This window comes from Coregonus lavaretus (genome assembly GCF_964263955.1).
Source record: "Coregonus lavaretus genome assembly, chromosome: 30".
Taxonomy (NCBI): Eukaryota; Metazoa; Chordata; class Actinopteri; order Salmoniformes; family Salmonidae; genus Coregonus; species Coregonus lavaretus.
In genome coordinates this window covers 29,957,054-29,970,763 of record NC_140017.1, presented here as the reverse complement: position 1 = coordinate 29,970,763, position 13,710 = coordinate 29,957,054, and the positions used below count along the sequence as shown (strand labels likewise).

The 13,710-nt window shown below is 46.5% G+C and overlaps 1 protein-coding gene across 1 annotated transcript in view; it reads left to right on the top strand.

Annotated features, from left to right (window-relative positions):
• The window catches only part of LOC311106195 (unconventional myosin-XVIIIa-like), a gene marked incomplete at its 3' end in the record, with an annotated part of 152,707 nt that overhangs the window by 133,801 nt on the left and 5,196 nt on the right, over positions 1-13,710 (top strand). Inside the window, exons 32-36 of the mRNA XM_084148507.1 lie at positions 543-626; positions 5,012-5,149; positions 7,903-8,088; positions 8,320-8,459; positions 9,458-9,502. Of these exons, the coding sequence (XP_084004633.1) occupies positions 543-626; positions 5,012-5,149; positions 7,903-8,088; positions 8,320-8,459; positions 9,458-9,502 (593 nt within the window). The remainder of the gene's footprint in view (positions 1-542; positions 627-5,011; positions 5,150-7,902; positions 8,089-8,319; positions 8,460-9,457; positions 9,503-13,710) is intronic.

Sequence of the window (13,710 nt, the reverse complement as noted above, 5' to 3'; positions counted from 1 at the left end):
TAAATAGTATTTGGCATCAGCTTAGTACTCTCCATTAGTGTTAATGTATCTATCTAGAACAGTTTGCTATCAAGTGGAGATGAAAAGTGAGCTCTGTCTGTCTGACACTGATGGAAATATGAGTGATCTGCTTCCACTAGCTCCAAATGAATGTATCCCGTCTAAAGTGAAACAGCTATTCCCCTGGGCTCGCTATGCGGAGCACTTCATCTAGTGGAAAAAAGCACTCATCTCTAATATTTGATTTCCACATGGGTCACATTGAAATGAGATGTATTGATGTCTCCCCTCCCTGCTCTTGCTTTTAAAAGATGTCCCTGTGAAATGGTTGGGATCAACATGTTTGTTTATGGTTGTTTATCAATTTGTTTTCTAACTGTGTAGACCAAATGGGGATGAATATATTATGTTGTACTGTGCTACTTAGAGTAAACATGATGCAATACACTGTAGAGATAAGTTGGTGTTAAAACGATCAGACAGACCAGTAGCTAACGTGTGTGTGTGTGTGTGTGTGTGTGTGTGTGTGTGTGTGTGTGTAGTCGACCCAGAACCTAGCCCAGATCTCTGACCTACAAGCCCAGCTGGAGGAGGCCCTCAAGGAGAAGCAGGATGTCCAGGAGAAGGTAGAGTTCACTGGGACACAGTTGTTTAACAGGGAGGGTATAGGGGATAGACAGGCTGTCCTATCCTAATGCAGCACTTTGTCTGCAATTATAACAACATAATGGGACTCATTGAGCAGGACTAGCTAGTTGACAAAAGTAATCTGCCTCATGGAATTTAAAGTCCTCCACCCCTATCTCCTCTCTTTGCATGGTAATCCTTACAAATGATTGACATGGGATAATCGATGTGTCTTTTTTGAGAGATGTGTCTATCAGAATAACCTAAATTGTCAACTCTGTTTGGCAGTTGAAGATAGAGAATGTCTGTCTGACTGTTGTCTGTCACGGTGACCAGTCAGGCTGTGACGTTTGGCTTTAGCATACTTCAGTCCTAGTGATTTAATTGTAGAGCCGTGTAGTGTGGTCACAGTCTGTGTGGCTGTTCTTGTCAACATCAAATCAAGGTGACCCTGCAGGGGATCAAGCCTGTAATACCTTTCGCTCTCTCTGTCTGTTGCCCCATAATACCACCCAGACACGGGACATTTGTGTTGTAGCGTGACACTCTGGAGATAACCATCAGAGCCCCTGGCCTCGGAACAATTATCCCCGCTGTCGCTGAGAGCGAGGGGGAGGGGGGATCTATCATCATCAGGCTACGAGGGCCGTGTCCAAATCCCCCTTCCTCTCGCACTCTCTCTCGCCCCCTGCTCGCTCTCTCTCTCCCCCGCTCGCGCTCTCTCTCTCTCCCCCGCTCGCTCGCTCTCTCTCTTTCCCCCGCTCGCTCGCTCTCTCTCTTTCCCCCGCTCGCTCGCTCTCTCTCTTTCCCCCGCTCGCTCGCTCTCTCTCTTTCCCCCGCTCGCTCGCTCTCTCTCTTTCTCCCCTGCACGCTCTCTCTCTTTCTCCCCCGCACGCTCTCTCTTTCTCCCCCGCACGCTCTCTCTCCCCACTCACTCTCTCTCTCTCTCCCCCGCTCGCACTCTCGCTCCCCCTCTCCCCCGCTATCGCTCGCTCGCGCTCTCTCTTCCACTCACTCTCCCTCGCTCTCTCTCTCTCTCTCTCTCTGATGCCTAGTCAGTCATTATGACAGGGAAGCTGTCATCTTATTGAACGTACACGGTGCTCCCAGGGGCTCCCTCATACAGGAGCAGTTTCTTTTACTTTACACATCGAATAGTTAAATAGTTTTAAAACGGTCAACTTTTCTTTCCTTGAAGGTTACTTTAGTTGGACTGGAGGGCATAAAGATAGATGTTAGTTTAGCTATATTGGTTTCAGATTAAACACACAGGCCTCGTCTGACCTCCAATGCACGTCCCAAAGTCAATATTCAGGAAATTATTCCTAGCAAATAGTTTCTCTCTGCTTTGAAACAGCGGAGCAACTTTTAGAAAGAATGAAAAGGAATTCAGTCTGGTGCACGTCTCTACGCTTTGAATAATAGATAGGCAGTGCCAATAACGAAGTCCGGTGTTTGAAGCCTATCCTGGTCTGAACTATGTTAAAACTGACGCGCTCAGGAGAGAGAGGCCGGGCTATTCCTAAAAAGGAAGGTTAATCTGGATCTGGACCCCCTGTAGAGATGTGAAAAGCACACAGTAGAGATGTGAAAAGCACCCAGTAGAGATGTGAAAAGCACCCAGTAGAGATGTGAAAGAGATGTGAAATATAGAGAGCAGGCCTCAGGCCCTGGTGTGAATATAGAGAGTAGCTCTCAGGCCTCAGGCCCTGGTGTTAATATAGAGAGTAACCCTCAGGCCTCAGGCCCTGGTGTGAATATAGAGAGTAGCCCTCAGGCCTCAGGCCCTGGTGTGAATATAGAGAGTAGCCCTCAGGCCCTGTTGTTAATATAGAGAGTAACCTTCAGGCCTCAGGCCCTGGTGTGAATATAGAGAGTAACCCTCAGGCCCTGGTGTGAATATAGAGAGTAGCCCTCAGGCCTCAGGCCTTGGTGTTAATATAGAGAGTAACCCTCAGGCCTCAGGCCCTGGTGTGAATATAGAGAGTAACCCTCAGGCCTTGGTGTGAATATAGAGATTAGCCCTCAGGCCTCAGGCCCTGGTGTGAATATAGAGAGTAAATCTCAGGCCTCAGGCCCTGGTGTGAATATAGAGAGTAGCCCACAGGCCTCAGGCCCTGATGTGAATATAGAGAGTAACCCTCAGGCCCTGGTGTGAATATAGAGAGTAGCCCACAGGCCTCAGGCCCTGGTGTGAATATATAAGAGTAGCCCACATGCCTCAGGCCCTGGTGGGAATATAGAGAGTAGCCCTCAGGCCCTGGTGTTAATATAGAGAGTAACCCTCAGGCCTCAGGCCCTGGTGTGAATATAGAGAGTAACCCTCAGGCCCTGGTGTGAATATAGAGAGTAGCCCTCAGGCCTAAGGCCCTGGTGTGAATATAGAGAGTAGCCCTCAGGCCTCAGGCCCTGGTGTGAATATAGAGAGTAACCCTCAGGCCACAGGCCCTGATATTAATATAGAGAGTAGCCCACAGGCCTCAGTCCCTGGTGTGAATATAGAGAGTAGCCCTCAGGCCTAAGGCCCTGGTGTGAATATAGAGAGTAACCCTCAGGCCTCAGGCCCTGGTGTGAATATAGAGAGTAGCCCTCAGGCCTCAGGCCCTGGTGTGAATATAGAGAGTAGCCCTCAGGCCTCAGGCCCTGGTGTGAATATAGAGAGTAGCCCTCAGGCCTCAGGCCCTGGTGTGAATATAGAGAGTAACCCTCAGCCCTCAGGCCCTGGTGTGAATATAGAGAGTAACCCTCAGGCCCTGGTGTGAATATAGAGAGTAGCCCTCAGGCCTAAGGCCCTGGTGTGAATATAGAGAGTAGCCCTCAGGCCTAAGGCCCTGGTGTGAATATAGAGAGTAGCCCTCAGGCCTCAGGCCCTGGTGTGAATATAGAGAGTAGCCCTCAGGCCTAAGGCCCTGGTGTGAATATAGAGAGTAGCCCTCAGGCCCTGGTGTGAATATAGAGAGTAATCCTCAGGCCCTGGTGTGAATATAGAGAGTAGCCCTCAGGCCTAAGGCCCTGGTGTGAATATAGAGAGTAACCCTCAGGCCTAAGGCCCTGGTGTGAATACAGAGAGTAACCCTCAGGCCTAAGGCCCTGTTGTGGATATAGAGAGTAGCCCTCAGGCCCTGTTGTGAATATAGAGATTAGCCCTCAGGCCTAAGGCCCTGGTGTGGATATAGAGAGTAGCCCTCAGGCCCTGGTGTGGATTTAGAGAATAACCCTCAGGCCTCAGGCCCTGGTGTGAATATAGAGAGTAGCCCTTTAGGCCTCAGGCCCTGGTGTGAATATAGAGAGTAGCCCTCAGGCCCTGGTGTGAATATAGAGAGTAGCCCTCAGGCCCTGGTGTGAATTTAGAGAGTAACCCTCAGGCCTAAGGCCCTGGTGTGAATACAGAGAGTAGCCCTCAGGCCCTGGTGTGAATATAGAGAGTAACCCTCAGGCCTCAGGCCCTGGTGTGAATATAGAGAGTAACCCTCAGGCTTAAAGCCCTGGTGTGAATATAGAGAGTAACCCTCAGGCCTAAGGCCCTGGTGTGAATATAGAGAGTAGCCCTCAGGCCTAAGGCCCTGGTGTGGATATAGAGAGTAGCCCTCAGGCCTAAGGCCCTGGTGTGAATATAGAGAGTAGCCCTCAGGCCTAAGGCCCTGGTGTGGATATAGAGAGTAGCCCTCAGGCCTAAGGCCCTGGTGTGGATATAGAGAGTAGCCCTCAGGCCTCAGGCCCTGGTGTGAATATAGAGAGTAGCCCTCAGGCCCTGGTGTGGATATAGAGAGTAACCCTCAGGCTTAAAGCCCTGGTGTGAATATAGAGAGTAACCCTCAGGCCTCAGGCCCTGGTGTGGATATAGAGAGTAGCCCTCAGGCCTAAGGCCCTGGTGTGGATATAGAGAGTAGCCCTCAGGCCTAAGGCCCTGGTGTGAATATAGAGAGTAACCCTCAGGCCTAAGGCCCTGGTGTGAATATAGAGAGTAGCCCTCAGGCCTAAGGCCCTGGTGTGGATATAGAGAGTAGCCCTCAGGCCTAAGGCCCTGGTGTGGATATAGAGAGTAGCCCTCAGGCCTAAGGCCCTGGTGTGGATATAGAGAGTAGCCCTCAGGCCTAAGGCCCTGGTGTGGATATAGAGAGTAGCCCTCAGGCCTCAGGCCCTGGTGTGGATATAGATCACCAGTTGTGTTGAGGTTGTGTTTCAGCAATGGTGGGCTGAACATTTGCACTATTACTGTAGGCTGTTGCGTTCATATATGATAACATAATATATATACACATACAGTATACTGTATATACATAATATACTGTATGGTGGCCGTTTGTTTCTGCTACAGTATGTTGTTCTTTCTAAAACCCTGCCTTGTGTGTGATGTTCCTACTCCTGTGTTTCACTCCCTCAGCTCTCGGCACTGCAGAGCCAGCTGGAGTTCCAGGAGACTTCTATGGTGGAGAAGTCTCTGGTCAGCAGGCAGGAGGCCAAGATCCGAGAGATGGAGACCAAGATGGAGTTTGAGAAGACGCAGGTCAAACGCTTGGAGGTGAGAGCAGTCAGCGGGGCTGAGGGGCATTCTAGAGGAGGAGCGTTGGTTGGCGCCTGGCGGCCTGCCCAGTGCGTGTGTGTGTGTGTGTGTGGAAGGTCAGGGCTGAAGAATTGCACAGGGGGTGAATGAGCTACTTTTTTGGGAGTAGCAAATGAAAACCATTTAGTCAGGACGATTTGTTATACCATGCACGTTTTGCCACCTCACAAACTGTTATTTAGATTTTTAGTGATGGATTCAGCCTCATAACCTCATTCTAACTCTGACTGTTAGCTTATCACAGTTAGAAAATGCCTTCTGCTCTGTTCATCCTCTGACTAGCTCATATTCTATTCACTCCACAATATCATTTGTTATTCTGTCAGTTTCAAATTACATTCTGATATTGCCTGCGACAAACGTTTAAGTGAAGGATAAAGGTTACTGTTCGCACACAGCCAGGGAAAAATAGAAATCCATTTTCTGCTCCTGCACAAATGCATCTTTGCTCATTTTGGCAACTTTTGGACTTGTAATTACCAGCAATATGCAGACAGCCAGAAACAGTGCTTTAACTCAAATCTAAAATACATCCAGAGTTATAAGGGGTTTTAAGGTCGTGTTTAGCCATGTCTTGTTGCTACCCATGGCATTTGAAACCACTGTGAGTGGCTGGATATTTCTGGTAGACAGAGAACTACAGTGAGGGAAAAAAGTATTTGATCCCCTGCTGATTTTGTACGTTTGCCCACTGACAAAGAAAGTATCAATCTATAATTTTAATGGTAGGTTTATTTGAACAGTGAGAGACAGAATAACAACAAAAAAATCCAGAAAAACGCATGTCAAAAATGATATAAATTGATTTGCATTTTAATGAGGGAAATAAGTATTTGACCCCCTCTCAATCAGAAAGATTTCTGGCTCCCAGGTGTCTTTTATACAGGTAACGAGCTGAGATTAGGAGCACACTCTTAAAGGGAGTGCTCCTAATCTCAGCTTGTTACCTGTATAAAAGACACCTGTCCCCAGAAGCAATCAATCAATCAGATTCCAAACTCTCCACCATGGCCAAGACCAAAGAGCTCTCCAAGGATGTCAGGGACAAGATTGTAGACCTACACAAGGCTGGGATGGGCTACAAAACCATCGGCAAGCAGCTTGGTGAGAAGGTGACAACAGTTGGTGCGATTATTCGCAAATGGAAGAAACACAAAATAACTGTCAATCTCCCTCGGCCTGCAAGATCTCACCTCATGCAGTTGCAATGATCATGAGAATGGTGAGGAATCAGCCCAGAACTACACGGGAGGATCTTGTCAATGATCTCAAGGCAGCTGGGACCATAGTCACCAAGAAAACAATTGGTAACACACTACGCCGTGAAACACTGAAATCCTGCAGCGCCCGCAAGGTCCCCCTGCTCAAGAAAGCACATATACAGGCCCGTCTGAAGTTTGCCAATGAACATCTGAATGATTCAGAGGAGAACTGGGTGAAAGTGTTGTGGTCAGATGAGACCAAAATCGAGCTCTTTGGCATCAACTCAACTCGCCGTGTTTGGAGGAGGAGGAATGCTGCCTATGACCCCAAGAACACCATCCCCACCGTCAAACATGGAGGTGGAAACATTATGCTTTGGGGGTGTTTTTCTGCTAAGGGGACAGGACAACTTCACCGCATCAAAGGGACGATGGACGGGGCCATGTACCGTCAAATCTTGGGTGAGAACCTCCTTCCCTCAGCCAGGGCATTGAAAATGGGTCGTGGATGGGTATTCCAGCATGACAATGACCCAAAACACACGGCCAAGGCAACAAAGGAGTGGCTCAAGAAGAAGCACATTAAAGTCCTGGAGTGGCCTAGCCAGTCTCCAGACCTTAATCCCATAGAAAATCTGTGGAGGGAGCTGAAGGTTCGAGTTGCCAAACGTCAGGCTCGAAACCTTAATGACTTGGAGAAGATCTGCAAAGAGGAGTGGGACAAAATCCCTCCTGAGATGTGTGCAAACCTGGTGGCCAACTACAAGAAACGTCTGACCTCTGTGATTGCCAACAAGGGTTTTGCCACCAAGTACTAAGTAATGTTTTGCAGAGGGGTCAAATACTTATTTCCCTCATTTAAATGCAAAGAAATTTATAACATTTTTGACATGCGTTTTTCTGGATTTTTTTGTTGTTATTCTGTCTCTCACTGTTCAGATAAACCTACCATTAAAATTATAGACTGATCATGTCTTTGTCAGTGGGCAAACATACAAAATCAGCAGGGGATCAAATAATTTTTCCCCTCACTGTATATCTTATCAAAGCCAGGGGTGGAGGAGGCCAATCAATAAACAGCTGAGAGGGCAGAGAGCAGAACTCACCCACTAACAGTGTGAAACATAGACAAGGCTGGAGGCTAATGGTATACTTTAACAAAGTTGGCTGTTTAGCATTGGTGTGGAGGCTGGATTCAGCCTTTTCATCACGTTGAAGAAGCTATAAGTGCTCATATGAAATGCTGGAGCATTCCTCTGTGGTGCAAATACAGTATGTAGCAGAACAATGTTTTGCAAGTAGGCTCTATTTAATCAGTAGTTTCCTGCCCTTATTTGGGGAAATATCTCAAGGCAAGTAAGTGTAGGTGATTCCTCAACTGAATCCCATTTTAGATATGGAGTGTCTCTCATAGCTGCATGCAGGATAAGGTCTCTGACCTGTGCCGGATATAGACTATGAGTGCAGTGGTTCTTCTAACACAGTCCCTGTCTGCTGGTGGTCATTCAGAGCCTGGTGGCTCGTCTGAAGGAGAACCTTGAGAAGCTAACAGAGGAGCGGGATCACCGCAGCACCAGCGAGACCCGGGAGAAGGAGCAGAACAAGCGGCTCCAGAGACAGATCAGAGATATCAAGGAGGAGATGGGAGAACTGGCCAAGAAGGAGGGAGAGGCCAGCCGCAAGAAACATGAGCTGGTAAGACCCAAAGTCACAAATGGGCCGAGGGGACTGGGACACTGTACAGACTGGCTTTTTACAGTGGGGCTCTTTGAAGATATGAAATAACGGCTGCAGTTCCCATCAACCTGGCTTTGTTCAGGAGTATTAGACATTCAGCAAAATGAGACCGACAAAGAGACTTCAGAAATGGTCAAATGTATGTGTAATGCTGTGACCTTAGCTTAGAGTGTCTCACTCGTTCAACAGGAAATGGATATTGAAAGCTTGGAGGCAGCCAATCAGAGCCTGCAGGCGGACCTTAAACTAGCCTTCAAGAGGATTGGTGACCTCCAGGCCGCCATCGAGGACGAGATGGAGAGTGACGACAACGAGGACCTCATCAACAGGTATAGCTGTCTATTTAGTGCCCGAACATATAAATTCACTTAATAGAATTGATTAATTTACCTCATGTCCTCTCATGACAGCAAGTATAGGCTAGTCAGCACACACTCAGCATAGAGAGCAGCTACTGTTACACAGTTAAACTGTAGATAAACTCAGCAGCAGAGGTGGTAGGAAGAGAGAGAGAGAGATGGAGAGAGAGAGTGACTCAGTCAGGATGAATGTTCCATTGAAAGAGGCCTTGGATAAAGCAATCAGAGAGAACTCTCCCCTGACTCCGTCATTTCTTATTCACACACTCTGAAAGATTTATGCCCTGAAAACTGCTGGGCTTAATTTTCAGGCCTTAAAAAAGAAAAGAAAAACTCTGTTTCCTTTATTCGATGAGATAGGCAGCTAGCTAAAGCTATGTCAGTGAAATAGAGTTCTGTCTCCTCCCGTTCCTTATTTATGTACTCGCTCTCTGCTCCTGCTGAGCCTTGTTTGTTTATTTGTTTGTTTATGAGTGCAGTCCCGGGGAGAAGGCCTTTCTTTCCTCTCCCCCTCTCTGCCTCTCAGCAGTAAATAGCTCTGTGAGTCAGGTTTGAGTATACTGTGGACTCTTTCTTCTCCACACGGTAACAGGATGGGGATCAGGAGGATGTGGTGTGCTGAGTCTGTAACCCAGCCATATGCAGTGGTTAAATATCTCCCACTGGGAGGAAATATATTTAATAGAACCACAGGGTCATATCATAGAATTAGGAATTAGAATAATAGTAATTGAATAGGATCTCTATGGTCATCATCATCATCATCATCATCATCACCACCACATCAGCCATGATATCCACAATGATTTAGGATTTAGATCCTTCAAGCATTAGCCTATTCATCATGTTCTTTTGGTTTACTTGGACTGTACCTACCTACTTCCGGTCTCACTTTTCTTTTCTGTTTGTTTTGTGTTTGTATTCTTTGTTTCTTTGTGTCTCTGTCTGTCATCCTTCATCATGACCAGTTTACAAGACATGGTGACAAAGTATCAGAAAAGAAGGAACAAAACGTGAGGAACTGGAGCTTGTGTTGTTTGACATTGTTTTAAATGCTCTTTTGGAATAGTCTGTTGCCCTTCACTGGAAAAGATGCAATATCAAGCAGCAAATCTATTGTCAATGGTCAAGCCATCTCATATAAGTTCAAGTTTATGACTTATGGCGTAGTCCATATGTCACTTCATAAGGACTTAACTATGGGATACCATTCAACGAACAAGCTCAGTGATACTGCATCATTATTCCAGGGCTCAGCTATTCCCCCATAGCCTAATTTGCTACACTCTTCACTGCATGACGCCACATGCTGAACTGCATGAATGCCATTAACAACATGCTTTTCTAAACCAAGCCTGAAACAACCCCTTCCCCAGAGTGTCCGTGTGGTTATTCATCCAGTAACACCTTCAACTGAGGGTAACAGATGTAACATATAATATCTAACTGGTGTAGTAAGCATCCATCGCTGGGTAAGTGTCATGTGGTGTCCACTAGGGCTGGGTTCTTGGACCCCTACCTTTCCAGTGAGAACCATACTCCCTTTCTCCCCATGTGTTTGCTGTCCCAGCGTGTCCTCCGGGAGTTCTGTTGGACACCGCTGTGCCTTGTTTGAACAGCGTTCTTTGCCCAGCGGCCGCCCGCCCGCTCTCAGGGCCTACTGAATATTTCAGAGCCTTGCTCTGGGGTGGATGTGAGATGTGACTGTCTGCCTCTGACGAAGGAAAGACGAGGGGTGTGTTCCTCATCAATCTTTTACACTCACTATATAATGCAGAACCCTCAAATGTCTTACAAAAAGCTCTCTGCTCGTCTGGCAAGTGGCTCACACGCAGTGTTAACCTCTGGGTCTGGGCCATTCCAGTCTCATGGCCATGTTCCCTTACAGCAGTCACTGTCGTTTCTGCTGTTAAACCCTTGTTAAGCAGTATTGTAAAGTGCTGCTTTTTGTTAAAGCAGAATGGGTTCTGAATGTTAAAGGTAGACTCAGTGATATGACGTAGATGCAGAAAGTAAACAGCATAGTGGGTCACTTTCCACAACAACTAAGAGCATTGAAGCGTGAGGCTAAACTTCTCAGCTGTTTTGGTCCCGTGGATGCCACACTGTGAACAGCATGAAGCGAACCTGTGCACATGCACAGCTACTGTATGTGACTGTCTGAGAACGAAGTCTTGCATCTCGCTCATTTCAATATCTGTGGTGCTGCTCGTGGCAACATCATTTCGCTGAGTCTACCTTTAATGATGGGCTTGTACAACACTGGTGCATTACAGTAGAGAATACGGTGTTAGGAAGTTCATGTTTTTAGGCAGTAATTGGATGGGAGACCCCAACTGTTCTTTCCAGGGTTTTTATTGAATCCTAATAACCATGTCCTTTGTTTTTCAGTACTAGGCAGTAATAGTAATATGGCAATAATAGCTACTGATTTGATAACAATGTTTTGTTGGATGGGCATGTACACAATACATAGGAATAATTGGAGACTATTGATTGACTATTGACTGGCAGACAGTTGAAAAACTAAAAAAGAAAGTTGCAGGCCTAGAATTACATGCAGGTACGCTTTCGGAATATTGCCGCAAACAAAAGAGTCCCAAGAGGATTGCGCATTCAAAAGACACCTGCTATCTTTACAGAGAACAAGGACTTTAACAACCGATGGTGCGCCATCCTAAACAAATGTTCTCTTGATTTGATGATATTACTCATCGACACTACAAACAAGGAAATCATAACCACCAAGGCCGAATTGGATACTATAATCACCTCCGTCAAGGACATACCCTCCGCTGGAGAGTTCGACTCCAGACACAACACAATAAAAGGACCTTAAAGCAGCCAAGTTCCACAAATACCAAAGGGATATTGAGGATTACGAGAACAACGCAGTCTACTACTGGCTGAACCCCAACCGTCGCCCCAATACCCAATACAATCTTAGGACTTACAAGAAGAAGGTCACGGTTCGTGGCTCCTCTACTGATTACACATGCTCAAGTGAATAGGAAACACCAGTGGCTACTGCACATGGCCCCTCCCCCTCAGGCTCACACTCACACTTTTTTAGGGGGACGCCATGGATCTATACAGAAAAGCGTCTGGAGACCTTCCCGGCAACAGGACAACATGCTCCCAGTGGTGAATATATCAAGTAAGAGTCTTACTGCACCTCAGGTCTCTGTATTGTCTAAAGGATTATATTTTGTGCCAACTAGCACATATGCCTTCAATATGCAGGTGGATCTCTACAAATTCATACGCACATTGCAACTGAAACTTTTTTTTTTAGAGATTGCAACCCCTCTTTACACACATATGTTCAGACCTCCATCTATGTTCGTCCCACCTGGGCCAATTGACCCAGCTGTGGATACGTACTACAGACTGGTGCGTAAATACATAGTCAAACTAGAGACCTCTATTCCCTATGTCAGGAACAACTTTACCCACTCTGAGAAACAATCCCTTAATGATCCAGAATGATACCTCTATAGTTACAGTGCATTCGGAAAGTATTCAGACCGCTTGACCTTTCCACATTTTGTTACATTACAGCCTTATTCTAAAATTGATTAAATAAAAAGAAAATCCTCATAAATCTACACCCAATACCCCATAATGACAAATCAAAAACAGGTTTTTAGACATTGCAAATGTATTAAAAATAAAAAACAGATACCTTATTTACATAAGTATTCAGACCCTTTGCCATGAGACTCGAAATTGAGCTCGGGTGCATCCTGTTTCCATTGATCATCCTTGAGATGTTTCTACAACTTGATTGGAGTCCAACTGTAGTAAATTCAATTTATTGGACATGATTTGGAAGGGCACACACCTGTCTATATAAGGTCCCACAGTTGACAGTGCATGTCAGAGCAAACACCAAGCCATGAGGTCGAAGGAATTGTCCGTAGAGCTCCGAGACAGGATTGTGTCAAGGCACAGATCTGGGGAAGGGTACCAAAACATTTCTGCAGCATTGAAGGTCCCCAAGAACACAGTGGCCTCCATCATTCTTAAATGAAAGAAGTTTAGAACCACCAAGACTCTTCCTAGAGCTGGCCGCCCAGCCAAACTGAGCAATCGGGGGAGAAGGGCCTTGGTCAGGGAGGTGACCAAGAACTCGATTTTCACTCTGAAAGAGCTCCAGAGTTCCTCTGTGGAGATGGGAGAACCTTCCAGAAGGACAACCATCTCTGCAGCACTCCACCAATCAGACCTTTATGGTAGAGTGGCCAGACGGAAGCCACTCCTCAGTAAAAGGCATAGCCCGCTCAGAGTTTGCCAAAAGGCACCTAAAGGACTCTCAGACCATGAGAAACAAGATCTCTGGTCTAATGAAACCAAGATTGAACTCTTTGGCCTGAATGCCAAGCGTCACGTCTAGAGGAAACCTGGCACCATCCCTACGGTGAAGCATGGTGTGGGGATGTTTTTCAACGGCAGGGACTGGGAGACTAGTCAGGATCGAGGGAAAGATGAACAGAGCAAAGTACAGAGAAGATCCTTGGTGAAAACCTGCTTCAGAGCGCTCAGGACCTCAGACTGGGGCAAAGGTTAACCTTCCAACAGGACAAAGACCCTAAGCACACAGCCAAGACAACGCAGGAGTGGCTTCGGGACAAGTCTCTGAATGTCCTTGAGTGGCCCAGCCAGAGCCTGGACTTGAACCCGATCGAACATCTCTGGAGAGACCTGAAAATAGCGGTGCAGCGAAGATCCCCATCCAACCTGACAGAGCATGAGAGGATCTGCAGAGAAGAATGGGAGAAACTCCCCAAATACAGGTGTGCCAAGCTTGTAGCGTCATATCCAAGAAGACTCGATGCTTTAATCGCTGCCAAAGGTGCTTCAACAAAGTACAGAGTAAAGGGTCTGAATACTTATGTAAATATAATATTTCCTTTTTTATTTGCAATACATTTGCAAAAATGTCTAAAAACCTGTTTTTGCGTTGTCATTATGGGGTATTGTGTGTAGATTGATGAGGGGGAAAAACAATTTTAATCAATTTTAGAATAAGGCTGTAACGTAACAAAATGTGGAAGAAGTCAAGGGGTCTGAATACTTTCTGAATGCACTGTATGCCCTCCCAGGCCCACCCATGGCTGCGCCCCTGCCCAGTCAAGTGAAATCCATAGATTAGGGCCTAATTTATTTATTTCAATTGACTGATTTCCTTCTATGAACTGTAACTCAGTGAAATCTCTGA